At 42.9% G+C, this 16619-nt stretch overlaps 1 protein-coding gene across 8 annotated transcripts in view; it reads left to right on the top strand.

Moving 5' to 3' along the window:
• sema6a (semaphorin 6A) overlaps positions 1-16619 on the top strand; it is a 103821-nt gene that overhangs the window by 43589 nt on the left and 43613 nt on the right. For all 8 annotated transcript variants that reach the window (XM_033017470.1, XM_033017476.1, XM_033017474.1 and 5 more), the window contains exons 2-5: positions 3058-3197; positions 3521-3638; positions 13588-13648; positions 16322-16384. In XM_033017470.1, coding sequence (XP_032873361.1) covers positions 3098-3197; positions 3521-3638; positions 13588-13648; positions 16322-16384 — 342 coding nt within the window. In that variant the 5' untranslated portion in view covers positions 3058-3097. The remainder of the gene's footprint in view (positions 1-3057; positions 3198-3520; positions 3639-13587; positions 13649-16321; positions 16385-16619) is intronic.

Raw genomic sequence — 16619 nt, 5'->3', positions numbered from 1 at the left:
GCAAGGGCTAGCAAAATTGGGAGAATTCAATGTTCATACCGGACGCAAGCAACCCAGGCAGAATATGAGGTGCTGTTCCTCCAGTTTCCGGTGTTGCTCACTCTGGCAATGGAGGAGACCCAGGACAGAGAGGTCGGATTGGGAATGGGAGGGGGAGTTGAAGTGCTGAGCCACCGGGAGTTCAGGTAGGTTATTGCGGACTGTGCGGAGGTGTTCGGCGAAACGATCGCCCAACCTCCGCTTAGTCTCACCGATGTAAATCAGCTGACATCTAGAGCAGCGGATGCAGTAGATGAGGTTGGAGGAGATACAGGTGAACCTTTGTCGCACCTGGAATGACTGCTTGGGTCCTTGAATGGAGTCGAGGGGGGAGGTGAAGGGACAGGTGTTGCATTTCTTGCTGGTTGCAACTGGAAAGTGCCCGGGGAGGGGGTGGTACGGGAGGGAAGGGAAGAATTGACAAGGGAGTTGCGGAGGGAGCGGTCTTTGCGGAAGGCAGACATGGGGGGAGATGGGAAGATGTGGCGAGTGGTGGGGTCACGTTGGAGGTGGCGGAAATGGCGGAGGATTATTTGTTGTATTTGCCGGCTGGTGGGGTGAAAGGTGAGGACTAGGGGGACTCTGCCCTTGTTGCGAGTGCGGGGATGGGGAGAGAGAGCAGTGTTGCGAGGTATGGATAAGACCCTGGTGCGAGCCTCATCTATGGTGGCGGAGGGGAATCCCCGTTCCCTGAAGAGCGAGGACATTTCCGATGCCCTGGTGTGGAACGTCTCATCCTGGGAACAGATGCGGTGTAGGCGGAGGAATTGGGAGTAGGGGATGGAGTCTTTACAGGGGGCAGGGTGGGAAGACGTGTAGTCCAGATAGCCATGTGAGTCAGTTGGTTTGTAGTGTATGTCGGTCAGAAGTCTGTCCCCTGCGATGGATTTAATATTACCAGTCAGTTATCCTTGGTTCTGATAACTACTGCTTACCTTTTTTTTCCAAACGAGCCAATGAAATTCACCAGTCAGCACTGGCTACAACCTACGAGAACCTCCGCAAACCTTCGACCACCTGGCAACGCATTAGGACCTCCTGGCGACCCACCTATGGGTCGCCAGGAGGTCCTAATGGGTAGAGAATTCTCGCTACTCGCCATGGCGGCTTCATTCTAGTTGCCGCTAATTTTTCAACATGTTAGGTTTTCAACATGTTGAAAAATTCACAGTGACCATAATGAGGCCGCGATTAGTTCCCAGAATGTGGGAACTCCTCACGACCATGTGGCGACTGCATAGTCTCCTGCAGTCGCCTAAAATGTCGGGCAAGCCCATTAGTATATCATTCTCCTAATTTAATTTACTTAAGAAAATGGTTTGTGCTGAAATGTTGATATTTCGTTAATGTGTATATCCAAAGTGGATTTAGATGAGTTTAAATAAAACTCTGTTATTTTACCCTGAACAGGTCTACAATATTTGCACTTAACTAATTGGGTTGTTGGAGGGAGCTGATGGCAAAATATTGTCATCACCATCCTGGTCATCCCAGCTATTACTCCCCATTACATTCACAATGCAACTTGGAAACAACACAATAATGTAATTTACTTTCTATTTTAAAACATGGGGTTAGTTGCATGAACCACATAATTCTTCTTTATATGGGCATAGTCGGAAGGCAGCACTCACCAGCACACAAGATAAGCGGGGCCCATGAGGACTAGCAGTCATTTGATGCAGATTATGTTTTTATGTGTTAGGAGATTCTGAAGAACAGGAGTGAGGGTCAGGGGGGGGGGGGGGGGGGGATGCGGGGGGCAGAACAGATCTGGGACTGATAACTGGGCCTGCCTGAATCCATGCCAACTCTGGAGTCTCCGTAAAGTCGCTGAATTTAGAATATTTTAAGTCAAGGCCCGGTTTGGCCAAATTGGTGTGCACCTCTTGATGCCCTTTTGTAATTCTAAACGTGGTGTTTAATGAATTCAAGGAGACCTTGTTTACATTATTAACCACTGACTCCTCTGGACTGAGGTCTCGTGTGGATGTCATTTGTAGCAAGTATCAGAACCGCACTTTTTCACAATAGTTCTTGCAATGCTGGAGTGTAAATGACAGGTAATGAGCTGTGATGGTATGTACGGTATTGTTTTAAGAAAATAGAATTGCATTGACTTTGAAGATCTTGCATCATTAGATTCTTTAATTATAAAGCTACATAAACATTATGAATTGCATTAGTATAGAATTTGAACATTTTCAGTCCATTCTATTGTCACCCCAAGGCATTTAGGTAGGTTTATAGAGACACCAGCCGGATTGCAAATGTCACATTATGCTCAAGATTTTAAAATGTGATTTTTTTGTTGTAACATTTTGGAGCGTTGGTTTTGTGTATGTAGCTATACAAAGAGTGGACAGAGAGACACATGTACAGGCTTGTATTGCTGATGATCAAGTGATAATTTCCCATCTCTTTGAAGTACATATTACATATTAGTTCCACTAGATTGAGTGGAAGAGCTCTTGATTTAAATTTATGAATTATCTGAAGTAATATCTTGTGAATAATAATTTTCACTATGTCCCTCCTATTACATTGCCTTGACATCGCTGTCAATTAAAAATTCAGGCTAAGTTTACATTCTTTTTACGTGTAGGAAGGAACTGCAGATGATGGTTTACGCCAAAGATAGACACAAAATGCTAGAGTAACTCAGCGGGACAGGCAACATCTCTGGATAGAAGGAATGGGTGACGTTTCAGTCGAGACCCTTCTTCAAAAGAAGTCCGGAGAATGGTCTCAACCCGAAACGTCACCCATTCCTTCTATCCAGAGATGCTGCCTGTCCCGCTGAGTTACTCCAGCATTTTGTGTCTATTTACGTTCTTTTTAGTTCATTCACTTTTTAGTCCTGGTCTTGTTGACTGGCTTTCTCTTTATCTCTTGCTCTAGTAACTAGTAAACTCTGTGTATATAATTAAAGAATGCAAATCATAACATATCTTGTGAACATTTTTAGAGTGATCTTAAGAGCTAACGCCCGACTCCCCTTTTCCCCCTATTTTTCAGGCTTAAGTGAAAATAAAAAACAGAAGCTAGCTGTGCTATTATGAAGTCTGAAGCCTTGCTGCTATATTTTTCACTACTACATTTTGTTGGGGCTGGTTTCCCTGAAGATTCTGAACCTATCAGTATTGCACATGGCAACTGTAAGTATTCAAGCAACATTTCTCATTTGTTGAATAGTGGAGAGAAGTTTGAAAAATGATGCTTCTGTTGCAGCTTGATAAATGTCTCTACACAGGATAGTTAAAAAAAAAAGTAATTTCCTCCCAAGTAAGAATTTGTAGCTTGTGACAGAATTACTGTCCCTGCTGACTTGTAACAAGGATTATAGGAATGAGCACTCGTGAAATCTGCTGTGATACTGCTTTACTGCCTTAGGGTACAAAAATGAACTAATGGGCTAAGTGTGGGAATTGTAAATCAGGCAGATTGCATTAACTTGGTTAAATTATTTGTTTCTTAACAGATACAAAACAATATCCGGTATTTTTGGGTCACAAGCCAGGACGAAATAACACACAAAGGCATAAACTGGACATTCAGCTGATTGTGAAAATGAATCGAACGCTCTACATTACTGCTAGGTCAGTATTATTTCGTATATTTGTCAACACCTACACACAATTCACAGACCAACGCTCTCAATTCAAGTCTCCCAATTCAAAATAAGTGGCTCTGGCTGCTTGTGCGATATAAAGAACTGATTGTGTTGAGTGCTGAGTTTGTACCAGCTTTGTGCTCTGCAGAAGAAGGCAATGGTTTTGCCTCAGTTCTCAGTCCAGATATTATGGCGTAAGAAGGAACAGCAGATGCTGGTTTACACCGCAGATAGACACAAAATGCTGGAATAGCTCAGCGAGTCAGGCAGCATTTCTGGAGAAAAGGAATAGGTGACGTTTCGGGTCGAGACCCTTTATCAAACCCTTTGTCTGATGAAGAGTCTCAACCTGAAATGGCATCTCTTCCTTTTCTCCAGATATGCTACAAGGATATACAAGGATTATGGGAATCGAATCGACAATTCCACGTATTTTTCCATATATATTTAGGTTTGTTTAGAGATACAGCACAGAAACAGGCCCTTCGTCCCAACCGATTCCGCACCAACCAGCGATCCCCATACACGAACACTATCCTACACACACTTGGGACAATTTACAATTATACCAAGCCAATTAACCTACAAACCTGTATGTGTTTGGAGTGTGGGAGGAAACCGGAGCTCCTGGAGAAAACCCACGCTTTTTTAAAATATCCCCACTTCTCCAGCTTCTGGTGAACTCAGTGGACTTTAGCTGAAAGCAGTGCAACATCATGAACAGCTTGCACAAACTTCCTTTAGGTTGTTGCCTATAATCTACATTTTATGGCCCAAAATTGGAAAAGAATGATCATTAGCCTGCTGTCTTTATAACCCTGCACATAATAAAAATTAGGTATGTGCACTTTTTTATTTTCCTTTTAAATGCAACAAGCATGCAGTCCAATGCTATAAAAAGTCACTCTTGGAAATGTTTTGGCAAAATGTTAGTATTTCCTTTTGCTCATAACCCGAGCGATGATGAGAAACATGGCAACACTTCAGTTGCAAAGCTAAAAATAACAGTGATTCATAAATCCCTCCTCCCCACTGAAACATCAAGTTTCATCAAGACATTTCCCTGTTAATTGATGATACATTTGTACATAAAGGGAACATGTGAAAGTTAGTTTTGCTCATTGGCATTAATTTACTCTCTGAGAGAAAATTATTGAAATTAAGCTCAATTTTGAACTGGAGACAGTAAATGTTATTTAGTAAATGTTATAATTTATTTGCATTGCACGGCTAAAAAGACGTTAAAACCAAAATGGAGGGAAGGATAACATATAATTCATCTGTCACCAAATTGTTAACCAGGTTCATGAACCTGCCTCTGACAGTCTCAAAGGGTCTATTTTGATTTTAAAGTCAATGGCAAGGAATTCAATTGCATGGTTCTTGATTTTAAGTACAGATTTGGGGATTGTGGCACCGGGAGTAATCAGAATCTTGAGGTGCGGAATTGGGAGGCAGCAAGCTGTGTCTGGGTCAGGCTTGGGGGTGTGATAGGGCCATGGTGAATGTGTGACGTGCAGCCTAGGGCAAAAGGTCATGGGTCAGCAATACGACAGGGAAGGATGCGGCATAGATGGATAGGGGTTGGGGTCCCTAAGACAGAGCAACATCTATTTGTCAATGCAGGTACAACCTTTAATAAGCATTTAGATGGGCACATGGATAGGATAGGTTTAGAGTGCTATGGGCCAAATGCAGGTAAATGAGACTTGTGTAGATGGGGCATGTTGGTCAGCGTGGGCAAGTTGGGCCGAAGGACCTGGTTCCACACTTTAGGAATCTATGACTATACGTAATCTGCAACAGGTTACTGATGTTGGACACCATGATCTAGAGACTCCTCATGCAGTTCCCTTTCATGAATCCGGCGAAGGCAGGAGAATTGGGTTGAAAGGAAGAGATAGATCAGCTATGATTGAATGGCAGAGTAGGGCCATGATGGGCCTAATGGCCTAATTCTGCTCCTGGACCTTGTGAGTGCATGAATGACAAATCAGGACTTACAGGTGCGCCATTGGTCTCATTTTGCTCAGGATTGTCCAACATTGTCCACCATCCATGCCGATATTTATTAATGAAACGCAGTGATAATGTGAATGTCTGGTTGCCGCCGGGCTTTAACGTCAAATGTTTCAAGGACTGGGAAGGTAAATCGTGGTCTTGGTAATCTATGGAGTAATTCTAGGATTTTATACACTATATTTTTTTTTATAGAAGATGTGCAGACAGGTCAGTATCCTCCTTTAGTTCCTTACCTTAAAATACCACTAGCTGCTAAATAGGGGCATTGCACATAGAGTGATACAGTGTGGAAACAGGCCCTTCGGCCCAACTTGCCCACACCAGCCAACAATGTCCCAGCTACACTAGTCCCACTTGCTTGCGCTTGGTCCAAAATCCTCCAAACCTGGCCTTTCCATGTATCTGTCTAACTGTTTCTTAAACGATGGGATAATCCCAGACTCAACTACCTCCTCTGGCAGCTTGTTCAATACGCCCACCATCTTTAGTGTGAAAAAATTACCTCTCGTGTTCCTTTTAAATAATTTCCCCTTCACCTTGATTCTCTGATCCTCTGGTCCTCGATTCCCCTACTGTGGGAAAAAAAAACTCTGTGCATCTACCCGATCTATTCCTCTCATTATTTTGTATACCTCCATATGATCTCCCCTCATCCTCCTGCGCTCAATGGAATAGAGACCCAGACTATTCAACCTCTCCCTATAGCTCACACCCTCTAGTCACATAAATCTTTTCTGAACCCTTTCAAGCTTATCAATATCTTTCCTATAACATGGTGCCCAGAACTGAACACAATATTCTAAATGCAGTCTCACCAATGTCTTATACAACTGCAACATGACCTCCCAACTTCTATACTCAATACTCTGACTGATGAAGGCCAAAGTGCCAAAAGCCTTTTGACCACCTTATCTACCTGCGACTCGACCTTCAAGGAACCATGCACCTGTACTCCTAGATCCCTCTGCTCTACAACACCACCCAGAGGCCTACCATTTACTGTGAACGTCCTGCCCTTGTTCGATGTCCCAAAATGCAACACCTCACAGTTCTCTGTATTAAATTTCATCTGCCCACCTGGCCAATCGATCCAGATCCTGCTGCAATCGTTTACAACCATCTTCACTATCTGCAAAACCTCTAAGTTTTGTATCAGCAAACTTGCTAACCTTGCCCTGTATCATTGATGTAGATGACAATAGACAATAGACGGTAGACAAAATTGCTGGAGAAACTCAGCGGGTGCGGCAGCATCTATGGATCGAAGGAAATAGGCAATGTTTCGGGCCGAAACCCTGCTTTAGACCTGAAACGTTGCCTATTTCCTTCGCTCCATAGATGCTGCCGCACCCGCTGAGTTTCTGCAGCAATTTTGTCTACCTTCGATTCTCCAGCATCTGCAGTGCCTTCTTGAACAATAGACAATAGGTGCAGGAGTAGGCCATTTGGCCCTTCGGGCCAGCACCGCCATACAATGTGATCATGACTGATCATCCCCTATCAGTACCCCCGTTCCTGCCTTCTCCCCATATCCCCTGACTCCGCTATCTTTAAGAGCCCTATGTAGCTCTCTCTCGAAAGTATCCAGAGAACCTGCCTCCACCGCCCTCTGAGGCAGAGAATTCCACAGACTCACAACTCTCTGTCTGAAAAAGTGTTTCCTCATCTCCATTCTGAATGGCTTACCCCTTATTCTTAAACTGTGGCCCCTGGTTCTGGACCCCCCCAACATCGGGAACATGTTTCCTGCCTCTAGCGTGTCCAAACCCTTAATAATCTTATATGTTTCAATAAGATCCCCACATCCTTCTATATTCCAGAGTATACAAGCCCAGCCACTCCATTCTCTCAGCATATGACAGTCCCGCCATCCCGGGAACTATCTTTGTCAACCTACTCTGCACTCCCTCAATAGCAAGATTGTCGTTCCTCAAATTAGGAAACCAAAACTGCACACAATACTCCAGGTGTGGTCTCACTGGGGCCCTGTCCAACTGCAGAAGGACCTCTTCGCTCCTATACTCAACTCCTCTTGTTATGAAGGCCAACATGCCATTCGCTTTATTCACTGCCTGCTGTATCTGCATGCTTACTTTCATTGACTGATGAACAAGGACCCCCAGATCCTGTTGTACTTCCCCTTTTCCCAATTTGACACCATTTAGATAATAATCTGCCTTTCTGTTTTTGATACCAAAGTGGATAATCTCACATTTATCCACATTAAAGTGCATCTGCCATGCATCTGCCCACTCACCCAACCTGTCCAAGTCACCCTGCATTCTCATAGTATCCTCCTCACAGTTCACACTGCCACCCAGCTTTGTGTCATCTGCAAATTTGCTAATGTTACTTTGAATCCCTTCATCTAAATCATTAATGTATATTGTAAATAGCTGCGGTCCCAGCACCGAGCCTTGCGGTACCCCACTAGTCACTGCCTGCCATTGTGAAAGGGACCCGTTAATCCCTACTCTTTGTTTCCTGACTGCCAACCAATTTTCTATCCATGACAAACAGTAATGGGCCCAGCACCGAACCCTGAGGCACACCACTAGTCATAGGCATTCGTCTGAGAAGCAACCTTCCACCATTACCCTCTGCTTCCTCTGCTTCCTTCCATGGCGCCAATTTGCTATCCATTCAGCTATATCTCCTTGGGTCCCATGCGATCTAACCTTCAGGAGCAGCCTACCATGAGGAAACTTGTCGAACGCCTTACTGAAGTCCATGTACACCACATCTACAGCTCTGCCATCATCAACCTTTTTGGTCACGTCTTCAAAAAAAATCAATCAGATTTGTGAGACACGACTTCCCACGTGCATGAAAGAACTGGTCAAATCTCTTCAAATTCTGTTATAAAAGCATGCCAGGGTTTTGAATTACCCATTGAAGTTGTTTATGTTTCATCTACAAAGGTTTGGAGTGAACAGTGTGTTTAGCATGTCTGTTGGAGAGAAGAACTGTGCCATTTTTATCTAAAATTAAACCAAAAATGAGTGGCATAATTCAGTCTGCCCAACTTCACTTGCTCCTATTCCTCCTCTTAAGGGCTGCTTGACATGTCATTGCACAGGTAGCAGCAGTTCCTTCCAGGATCTTGCCAAAGTGATAACATTTTATTTATGACAGTGAGAGGGACCCAAATAATTTCCTCTTCTCTTTCCCCTGGCCTCTGCACTTGCTGCCCATCGTTAGCCATCCCAACAATGCTGTTGCTGAAGATAGACACAAACTGCTGGAGTAACCCAATGGGTCTGGCAGCATCTCTGGAGAAAATGGTTCGGTGATGTTTTGGGTCAGGACCCTTATTCAGACTGATTCGAGTGAGGAGAGGGGGAGAAAAAAACTGTGAGCAAACAAAAAAAACAGGACAAATTGGGGCCAGCAACAGATGATCTCAGGCAAGGAGGTTCCTTGATAGGCTGCCTGGTGGCTAGAGAAAAGTGTGAGCACAACATGGTTACAAACTGAAACTAGTTCATCAACTCTTGGCGGAGGAAGGGGGGAGATGTTTGTAGAGGTACAAGCAGAGTATCAGATGCTGAGGTGCTGCTTGTGTGTGGTCTCACTCTGCAGAGGAGGAGGCTGAGAACAGACATGTTAGTAAGGGAAGAGAAATTAAAATGACCAGCAACGACTCCTTGCATCTATCTCCAACTCTCATTTACTAGTTTTGCCCCACCTCTTCCCCTCACATCTTTTTACCAGCTATCTCTCCTCTCCTTCATCGATCTGAAGAAGGGACCCAACCCCCATTGTTGTCTGTCCATTTCCCCCCACAGGTGCTGTCTGACTCACTCACTGACTCTTCTAGCAGTATGTTTTTAATTGACTTTAGACTTTAGACATGGAAACAGCCCCTTTGGCCCACCAAGTCTACGCCGACCAGCTATCACCCTGTACACTAGTACTATCCTACACAGTAGGGATAATTTACAGAAGCCAATTAATCTACAAACCTGTATGTCTGTAGAGTGTGGGGGGAAACCGGAGCACCCGGAGAAAGCCCATGCAGTCATAGGAAGAATGTACAAACTCCGTACAGACAGCACCCGTAGTCAGGATCGAACCTGGATCTCCGGCTCTGTAAGGCAAAAACTCTACTGCTGCACCACTGTATTGCCCCGATGCTAGTTCGAACTGGATAGCTGACTACACTGACTAGATTGACTACACTGAGGTGGTCTGCCACTGCAGATGTGAGAGCTGCAGATTGCTGTGCCTGAAACCAACTGTAACTAAATTGTACATTGGAACCATTGAAATGATTTCTCAGTGGGAGGGTGCACGAACATCCGTTTAATGGGACCTAAAAAAGAAAGCAAGGAAATGTGTTCAGCAGACCAAGCTAACTACACTCTTCGCTCCCCAGCAAGCCTGCCTGCCTATTCTGTTCTCACAGTGGGAATGCGTGCAGAAGAATTTAAAAATAGCCTTGCACCTGATGTGTTAATGGTTTTCCTCTGTAGGAAGATTGGTGGGTATTTGTAAAGAAAGTGCCGGTCTCAGCAATATGTAAGCAATCTGACTTTTCTGTTAGGAGAATTTAGCAAATACAATGGGCTATTTGTCTGTGTATCCTTTTGAATGAGTGGAAATGCATGAGGCTGAAAGCATGATTTAAATTACTTGGGCGATTGTAGATGTCACCATTTAATTTTAACTTTCAGAATAAAGAAACTTACCACTTTGAGTGTGTCCTTGTCAAGTATAAACAGTGTTTTATTTATTACTTAAAGTCAAACGATACAGCCTTGCTAAGGTTTCACATAAAGGATATATGCAAGGGTGAATTTTAAAAATGCACAGCCAATGGTTTCAAATTTGCTGTTAGTCTTCCTTTCAGGTTGGTGTCCTGTGTTCACCTCTCCGTGTACAATTACATTAAGGAGATCTAATAGTACTTGTCAGTGTTCTGTGTCAGAAAGAACTAATGTGCTGTAGCTCTGAAATTGCATCTTTGGCTATTCAGTATGTGATGCACCAGCATATATTGAACCCCTAGTCCTACAATTACATTGGTAGAAATGATGTTATCAGCAAAGACTTTGTTTAACCTACAGAGGTTAGCATATAAACCTTCCAGGATGTTCTAGCATTTTGCAATTTGCCTAATTAGAGCATTTAGAATGCTTGATTCTATCTACGTATATTGGAAAAAGAGGCTGTAAAAAAATGTAGGAACATACTTTAAAAGTGTAATTCTGCTATAAATCTGAACTAATGAGATACAGAGCATCTATTGAATCATTAATAATCACAAATATGTTATTTTATTCGATAAAATGGGAGTTTAAGAAACTCATTATAGTTCACAATTAATGTTATAAATATAAAATAATTTTAATATTGAATATTAGTCATAGCACAATCACACTGCACAGGAACAGGCCCTTTTATCCACCAGGTCAGTGCAGGGGATCGACAGCCTGTCTAAACTTATCCCATTTCCCAGCAATCAGCCTACAGCCTTCTGTGCAACAGCATTTCAATTGCTTCTCTAAATACTTCCTAAATGTTGTGAGAGTACTTGCCTCTGTCAGGCAGAGAATTCCAGGTTTCAACCATCCTCTGAGTGCGAAACATACTTCCTCAAGTTCCCCAGCTCTCTTTTCCCTTATCTTGGAGCAGCTGGGCTTGTACACTCTGGAGTTCTTTTTTTTTTTTTTTTTTCAATTCAACTTTAATGTCATTGCACAAATACTGAGTATGGGTACAACAAAATGCAGTTTTGCGTCAGTCCGTAGTAGTGCAATATAGAAATAAAAAAATAAAAAAAGAGGATACAGAATAATAAAAAATACAGAATAATTAAACAATGGGGACGGAGGGATCGGAGGAATCTATCGGCGGGACTCCGAGTTCAGCAATGCGACGGTATGATTGTAGAAGCTGTTCCTCATCCTACTGGTACGAGACCTGAGGCTCCTGTACCGCCTCCCTGATGGGAGGAGGGCAAACAGTCCATGGTTGGGGTGGGAGGGGTCTTTAATGATCTTCCCAGCCCGTTTCAGACACCGTTTTCGGTGGAGGGCATCTATGGCAGGGAGCGGGGCACCGATGATGTGCTGCGCGGTTTTCACCACCCGTTGTAGTGCCTTCCTGTCCGCAACAGTGCAGCTGCTGTACCATACCGTGAAGCAGGCGGTCAGGATGCTCTCGATGGTACACCGGTAGAAGTTGGTCAGGATCTGGGGGGGCAGGTGGGCTTTCTTGAGCCTCCTCAGGAAGTAAAGGCGCTGCTGTGCCTTTTTGATCAGCTTGGAGGTGTTGAGGGATGACAGGGGATCTCATTGAAACATATAAGATTGTTAAGGTTTTGGACACGCTAGAGGCAGGAAACATGTTCCCGATGTTGGGGGAGTCCAGAACCAGGGGCCACAGTTTAAGAATAAGGAGTAAGCCATTTAGAACGGAGACGAGGAAACACTTTTTCTCACAGAGAGTGGTGAGTCTGTGGAACTCTCTGCCTTAGAGGTGGAGGCAGATTCTCTGGATGCTTTCAAGAGAGAGCTGGATAGGGCTCTTAAAAATAGCGGAGTCAGGGGATATGGGGAGAAGGCAGGAACGGGGTACTGATTGGGTACCCCGCTCGAAGGGCCGACTGGCCTACTCCTGCACCTATTGTCTATTGTCTATTGTCTATCTTAAACTATGCCATCTCATCATCGACACCTCAACAGAGAGGGACATTTTCTCACTACCTACCTTATGCTTCCTCTTCATAATTCTATGTACCTCATTCAGGTCTCATGTCAGCCTTCTCTGCTCCAGCCAAAATGAACCTCTCATTTAATCTATTCAATCTCTCCTCATCACCCAAATGATCCATCCCAGACAAATCCTGGCGAATCTCCATTGTCACTACCTTTGAAGATGCTTGAACCTGTATACCAAGGGCCCTCCGTCCCTCAGTAATTTTATGGACTGCCCAATCATTTTTAACTGCCTACTCTTTCTGTGCTCCTCATAATTACATATCTGAATCTTATTAGAATTCCCTAAATGCATCAACTACTATTTCCAGGATTAAGTTCCATCTGCCATTTCTCTTTCCCTAATACCCAATTGCGATTGTTCTGTAACTGAAAACTACCCTCACCACTCTCACAGTCAACTGTCCTTTAAAGGGCAGTTTATTTTCAATACTTCATTTCATATCTGCTTCCAAAGAATTGGTTTGCATCATGATACACTGGAGACTGAGGTTCCATCTTGACTATGGGTGCTGTCTCTGCGGAGTTTGCACGTTCTCCCTGTGGTATTTCACAGAGTGCTCCGGTTTCCTCCCACATTCCAGAGAAGTGCAGGTTTGTAAGTTATTTGGCTTCTGTAAATTGCCCCTAGTGCGTAAGATGTGAAACTGAAATAAATAGAACTAGTATATGGGTTTTCAATGATCGGTGTGGATTTGGTGGGCGGAAGGACCTGTTTCCACACTGTATCTCTAAACTACCCTACACATTATTGGTGCCCCAAACTAAGGCATTACATGCTCTCATTCATTTGAAGGCTGTGGTGATGAGTATAGATATTTTAATCCCTAACAGAAGAATGGGTGGAGCAGAGGAATTAGGGCAGAAGATGATCGTGTCCTCGCCTGGTGTACAAATGGCCAGTGCTAGGCAATGGCAGCTGCCAGCAGAATCCCTGGACAGATCTGGGCTCTCACCTGTCCTGCTCGTTCAGCAAAGAGCTACTGGGAAAACAATTTGCTCTATTTTATGAATAATCTATTGACCAAAGTCTTTACTAATGCATCAGTAATAGTTGTATTATTATGTGGTGAAGCATTTAAAATTGAATGATTTGCTCTTCCCGACTTGCTGTCTGTTTAGTGTGATAAGATTCTACACACTATGCTTGAAGCCTGAAATGAACATGTCGATGTTTTGTTCTAATTATAGAGACCACATTTATACCGTTGAACTGGATACGTCATTCAAAGAACAGATTAATTTTAACAAAGTAAGTTGCATGTATTTTCTTTGGTGCTGTGATGCTGCTGTCACCATTTAAACATAAGACACTGCATGCAGAACCCAGATAAGACTTAACTACTGTCATTTAGAAAATAAAAATTGGCAGTGATGTGTGTGGTAAACAGGCAATGCGATTTTTTTTAAATAAAGGCAGAAATTGCTGGAAATACTCAGCAGATCGAGTAGCATCTATGGAAAGAGAATTTACATTTCAGGTCAAAGACCATCAGAACTGGAAAAGGGAGAAATCAGATTGCTTTTAAGTTGCACCAGAGGAAAATATTTTGGTTAAGAATATTTTGATATAAATCTCTACATTCATTTTCAAAGTACCATTCTCATTAGTTCTCAATATGGGAAAGCTTGATTCAGGTGAATGTGTTTTACAATGAATTTATTTCCAACGGTTTTGAATGAAATGGGTCTCATGTATCATAACAAATCTGTGAAAAAAATTACCAGGCATATGTTAGTCAGATTTGTTTTCTCAATTAAATAATTCATTAGTTATCGCATAAAGCTAACATTTTGAACTGTTACATTATTTTTTATTGTTTTTAAAAGCTAGTAATCCAATGGAAATGAAATCTCATTACAATGGAAACCTCTGCAGTAATTCAGTCAACTGCAGTAAATCACATGGTTACGGTGAATCAATGTAGTAAATCCATTAACATGTCAAAAAAAAGTCTATAGCCTCCTGTAGCATTTGCTGCAATGATTGAAAGTAAAAAATATATATTTAAATCATAGAACAATACAGCAAAGGAATAGGTATTGGCCACAATGTATGTACTGAACGTAATGCAAAGTTAAACTCTCATCTTCTTACAGGTGATCCATATCTCTCCATATCTATGCACCTACCTAAATGCCCTTAAAAGCCACTATCCCTGGCAATGCATTCGAGGTAGCTATATATAAAGCTCTCTGTATAAAGAAAACTTGCCCTGCAAATGTCCTTTAAACTTTTCCCCTTGGACTAAAGCAAGTCCAAAATGTCCAAAAACATGGTTTAGCTTCAGTTTATAGCTTCTAGTCGTTCACATTTCCACCCCGGGAGAAAGGTTCTGACTGTCAACCCTCTGAATGACTTTTATAATTTTACATACTCCTGTCAGGTCTCCTGTACTCCTGATGCTCAAAGGAAAACAATCCAAGTTTGTCCAACCTCCTTATAGTTAATACCTTCTAATCCAGGCAGCCACCTTGTGCATCTCTTATACACCATCTTCTGAATTTGTCCTTAGATGGTGCCTTCAGAATGATAGTGGTGGCAAGGTGAAGCAGCAGTTGGTGCTGCTATTGCACAGCTCCAGAGATCAAGATGTGATCCTGACCTTGGATGCTGTCTGTGTAGAGTTTGCACGTTCTTACTATGACTGCGTGGATTTTTCTCGGGTACTCTAGTTTCCTCCCAAATCCCAAAGATAATCAGCTGCTGTCGATTGTCTCCTAGTTTAGGTGATGATGTCAGAGAGAATAGGTTATGGAAAATAAGTAGGGGAATGGGACTGATGGGACTCCCCCAAGGGCCGGCATGGACTCGATGGGATGAATGACCTCCTGCAATGTCGTGAGAAAGGACTGCAATGTGAGAAAATGTCCAAAAGCATGGTTTAGCTTCAGGTGATAGGCAAATGGAAGGAGTTAGTAGATAGCGAACAGAATTTTGACGAGATATAGTACCTGCAGTCTTGGGGTCAAGGAGTTGGACAGCATGGAAAGAGGCCCTTTTGCCCAACCCATTCGTGTTGACCAAGATGTCCATTTTCAGCTACTCCAATTTGCCTGCATTTCACCCATATCCATCTACATGTTTCCTATCCATGTACCTGTCCAAGTGTCTTTTAAATGTTGTTATTGTACCTACCTCAACCACTTCCTCTGGTAGCTCATTCCATACACCCACCACCCTCTCTGTGAAAAGTTTGCCCCTGAGGATCTTATTAAATCTCTCCCCTCTCACCTTAAACCCATGACCTCTAGCTCTTTATTCCCCTACTTTGGGTAAAATACATAGAAACATAGAAATATAGAACATAGGTGCAGGAGTAGGCCATTCGGCCCTTCGAGCCTGCACCGCCATTCAATATGATCATGGCTGATCATCCAACTCAGTATCCTGTACCTGCCTTCTCTCCATACCCCCTGATCCCTTTAGCCACAAGGGCCGCATCTAACTCCCTCTTAAATACGCTGTGCATTAACCCCTTTTATTCCCCTCATGGTTTTATGCACCTCTATAGGATCACCCCGCAGTCTCCTGCACTCCAAGGAATAAAGTCCCAGCCTGCCCACCCTCTACCAATAGCCCAAGTCTTCAGGTTTTGGCACCATTCTCGTAACATTCCCACATTTACTTGGAAATTTCGTCTCAACATCTCCGGATGCTGGACAAGCCCTCTGGACATTTGCAGGAAAATGCGTAGGTTGAGATACAGAAGGTGGTGATATGTAGAGCTAGGGATGATAGAGTCATATATATGTGTGGAACTGATTCTGTGTATCCGCATGAAATTGCTAAGGGACAGAAATTAAAATGACCCACACTAACTTTGTACATACCAGTCACAATACTGAATACGATTTATTTTAAAAATGATGTTATATAAGATGGTTTCTGATTTCAATGATTGTTTTACTTTAATATTCACAGAAGTTAACCTGGCGATCCAAACAAGCTGATATAGACATATGTAGAATGAAGGGAAAACATAAGGTAAGTGGGCAATATTTTCTTAATGGGTTTCACTTCAGTGTGGATTATCTGTCTGTCATGATAAAACACAATTTCCAATCAACCTGACCATTGGCTTTTTCTTCTAATGGGAGCCCCTGCTGACGGCTCTATTTGTTACAATGGTAAATTCATAGAGGTGGAAAGTAATAGCTTGCTGTTGAGTTATACATACAGTTTTGGAGATATAGTGCACTATAATAATTGAACAATGAAA

The sequence above is a fragment of the Amblyraja radiata genome, chromosome 3 (genome assembly GCF_010909765.2).
Source record: "Amblyraja radiata isolate CabotCenter1 chromosome 3, sAmbRad1.1.pri, whole genome shotgun sequence".
Lineage (NCBI taxonomy): Eukaryota > Metazoa > Chordata > Chondrichthyes > Rajiformes > Rajidae > Amblyraja > Amblyraja radiata.
The sequence above is the reverse complement of the archived record's forward strand: the minus strand, read 5'-3'. Positions and strand labels throughout refer to the sequence as shown.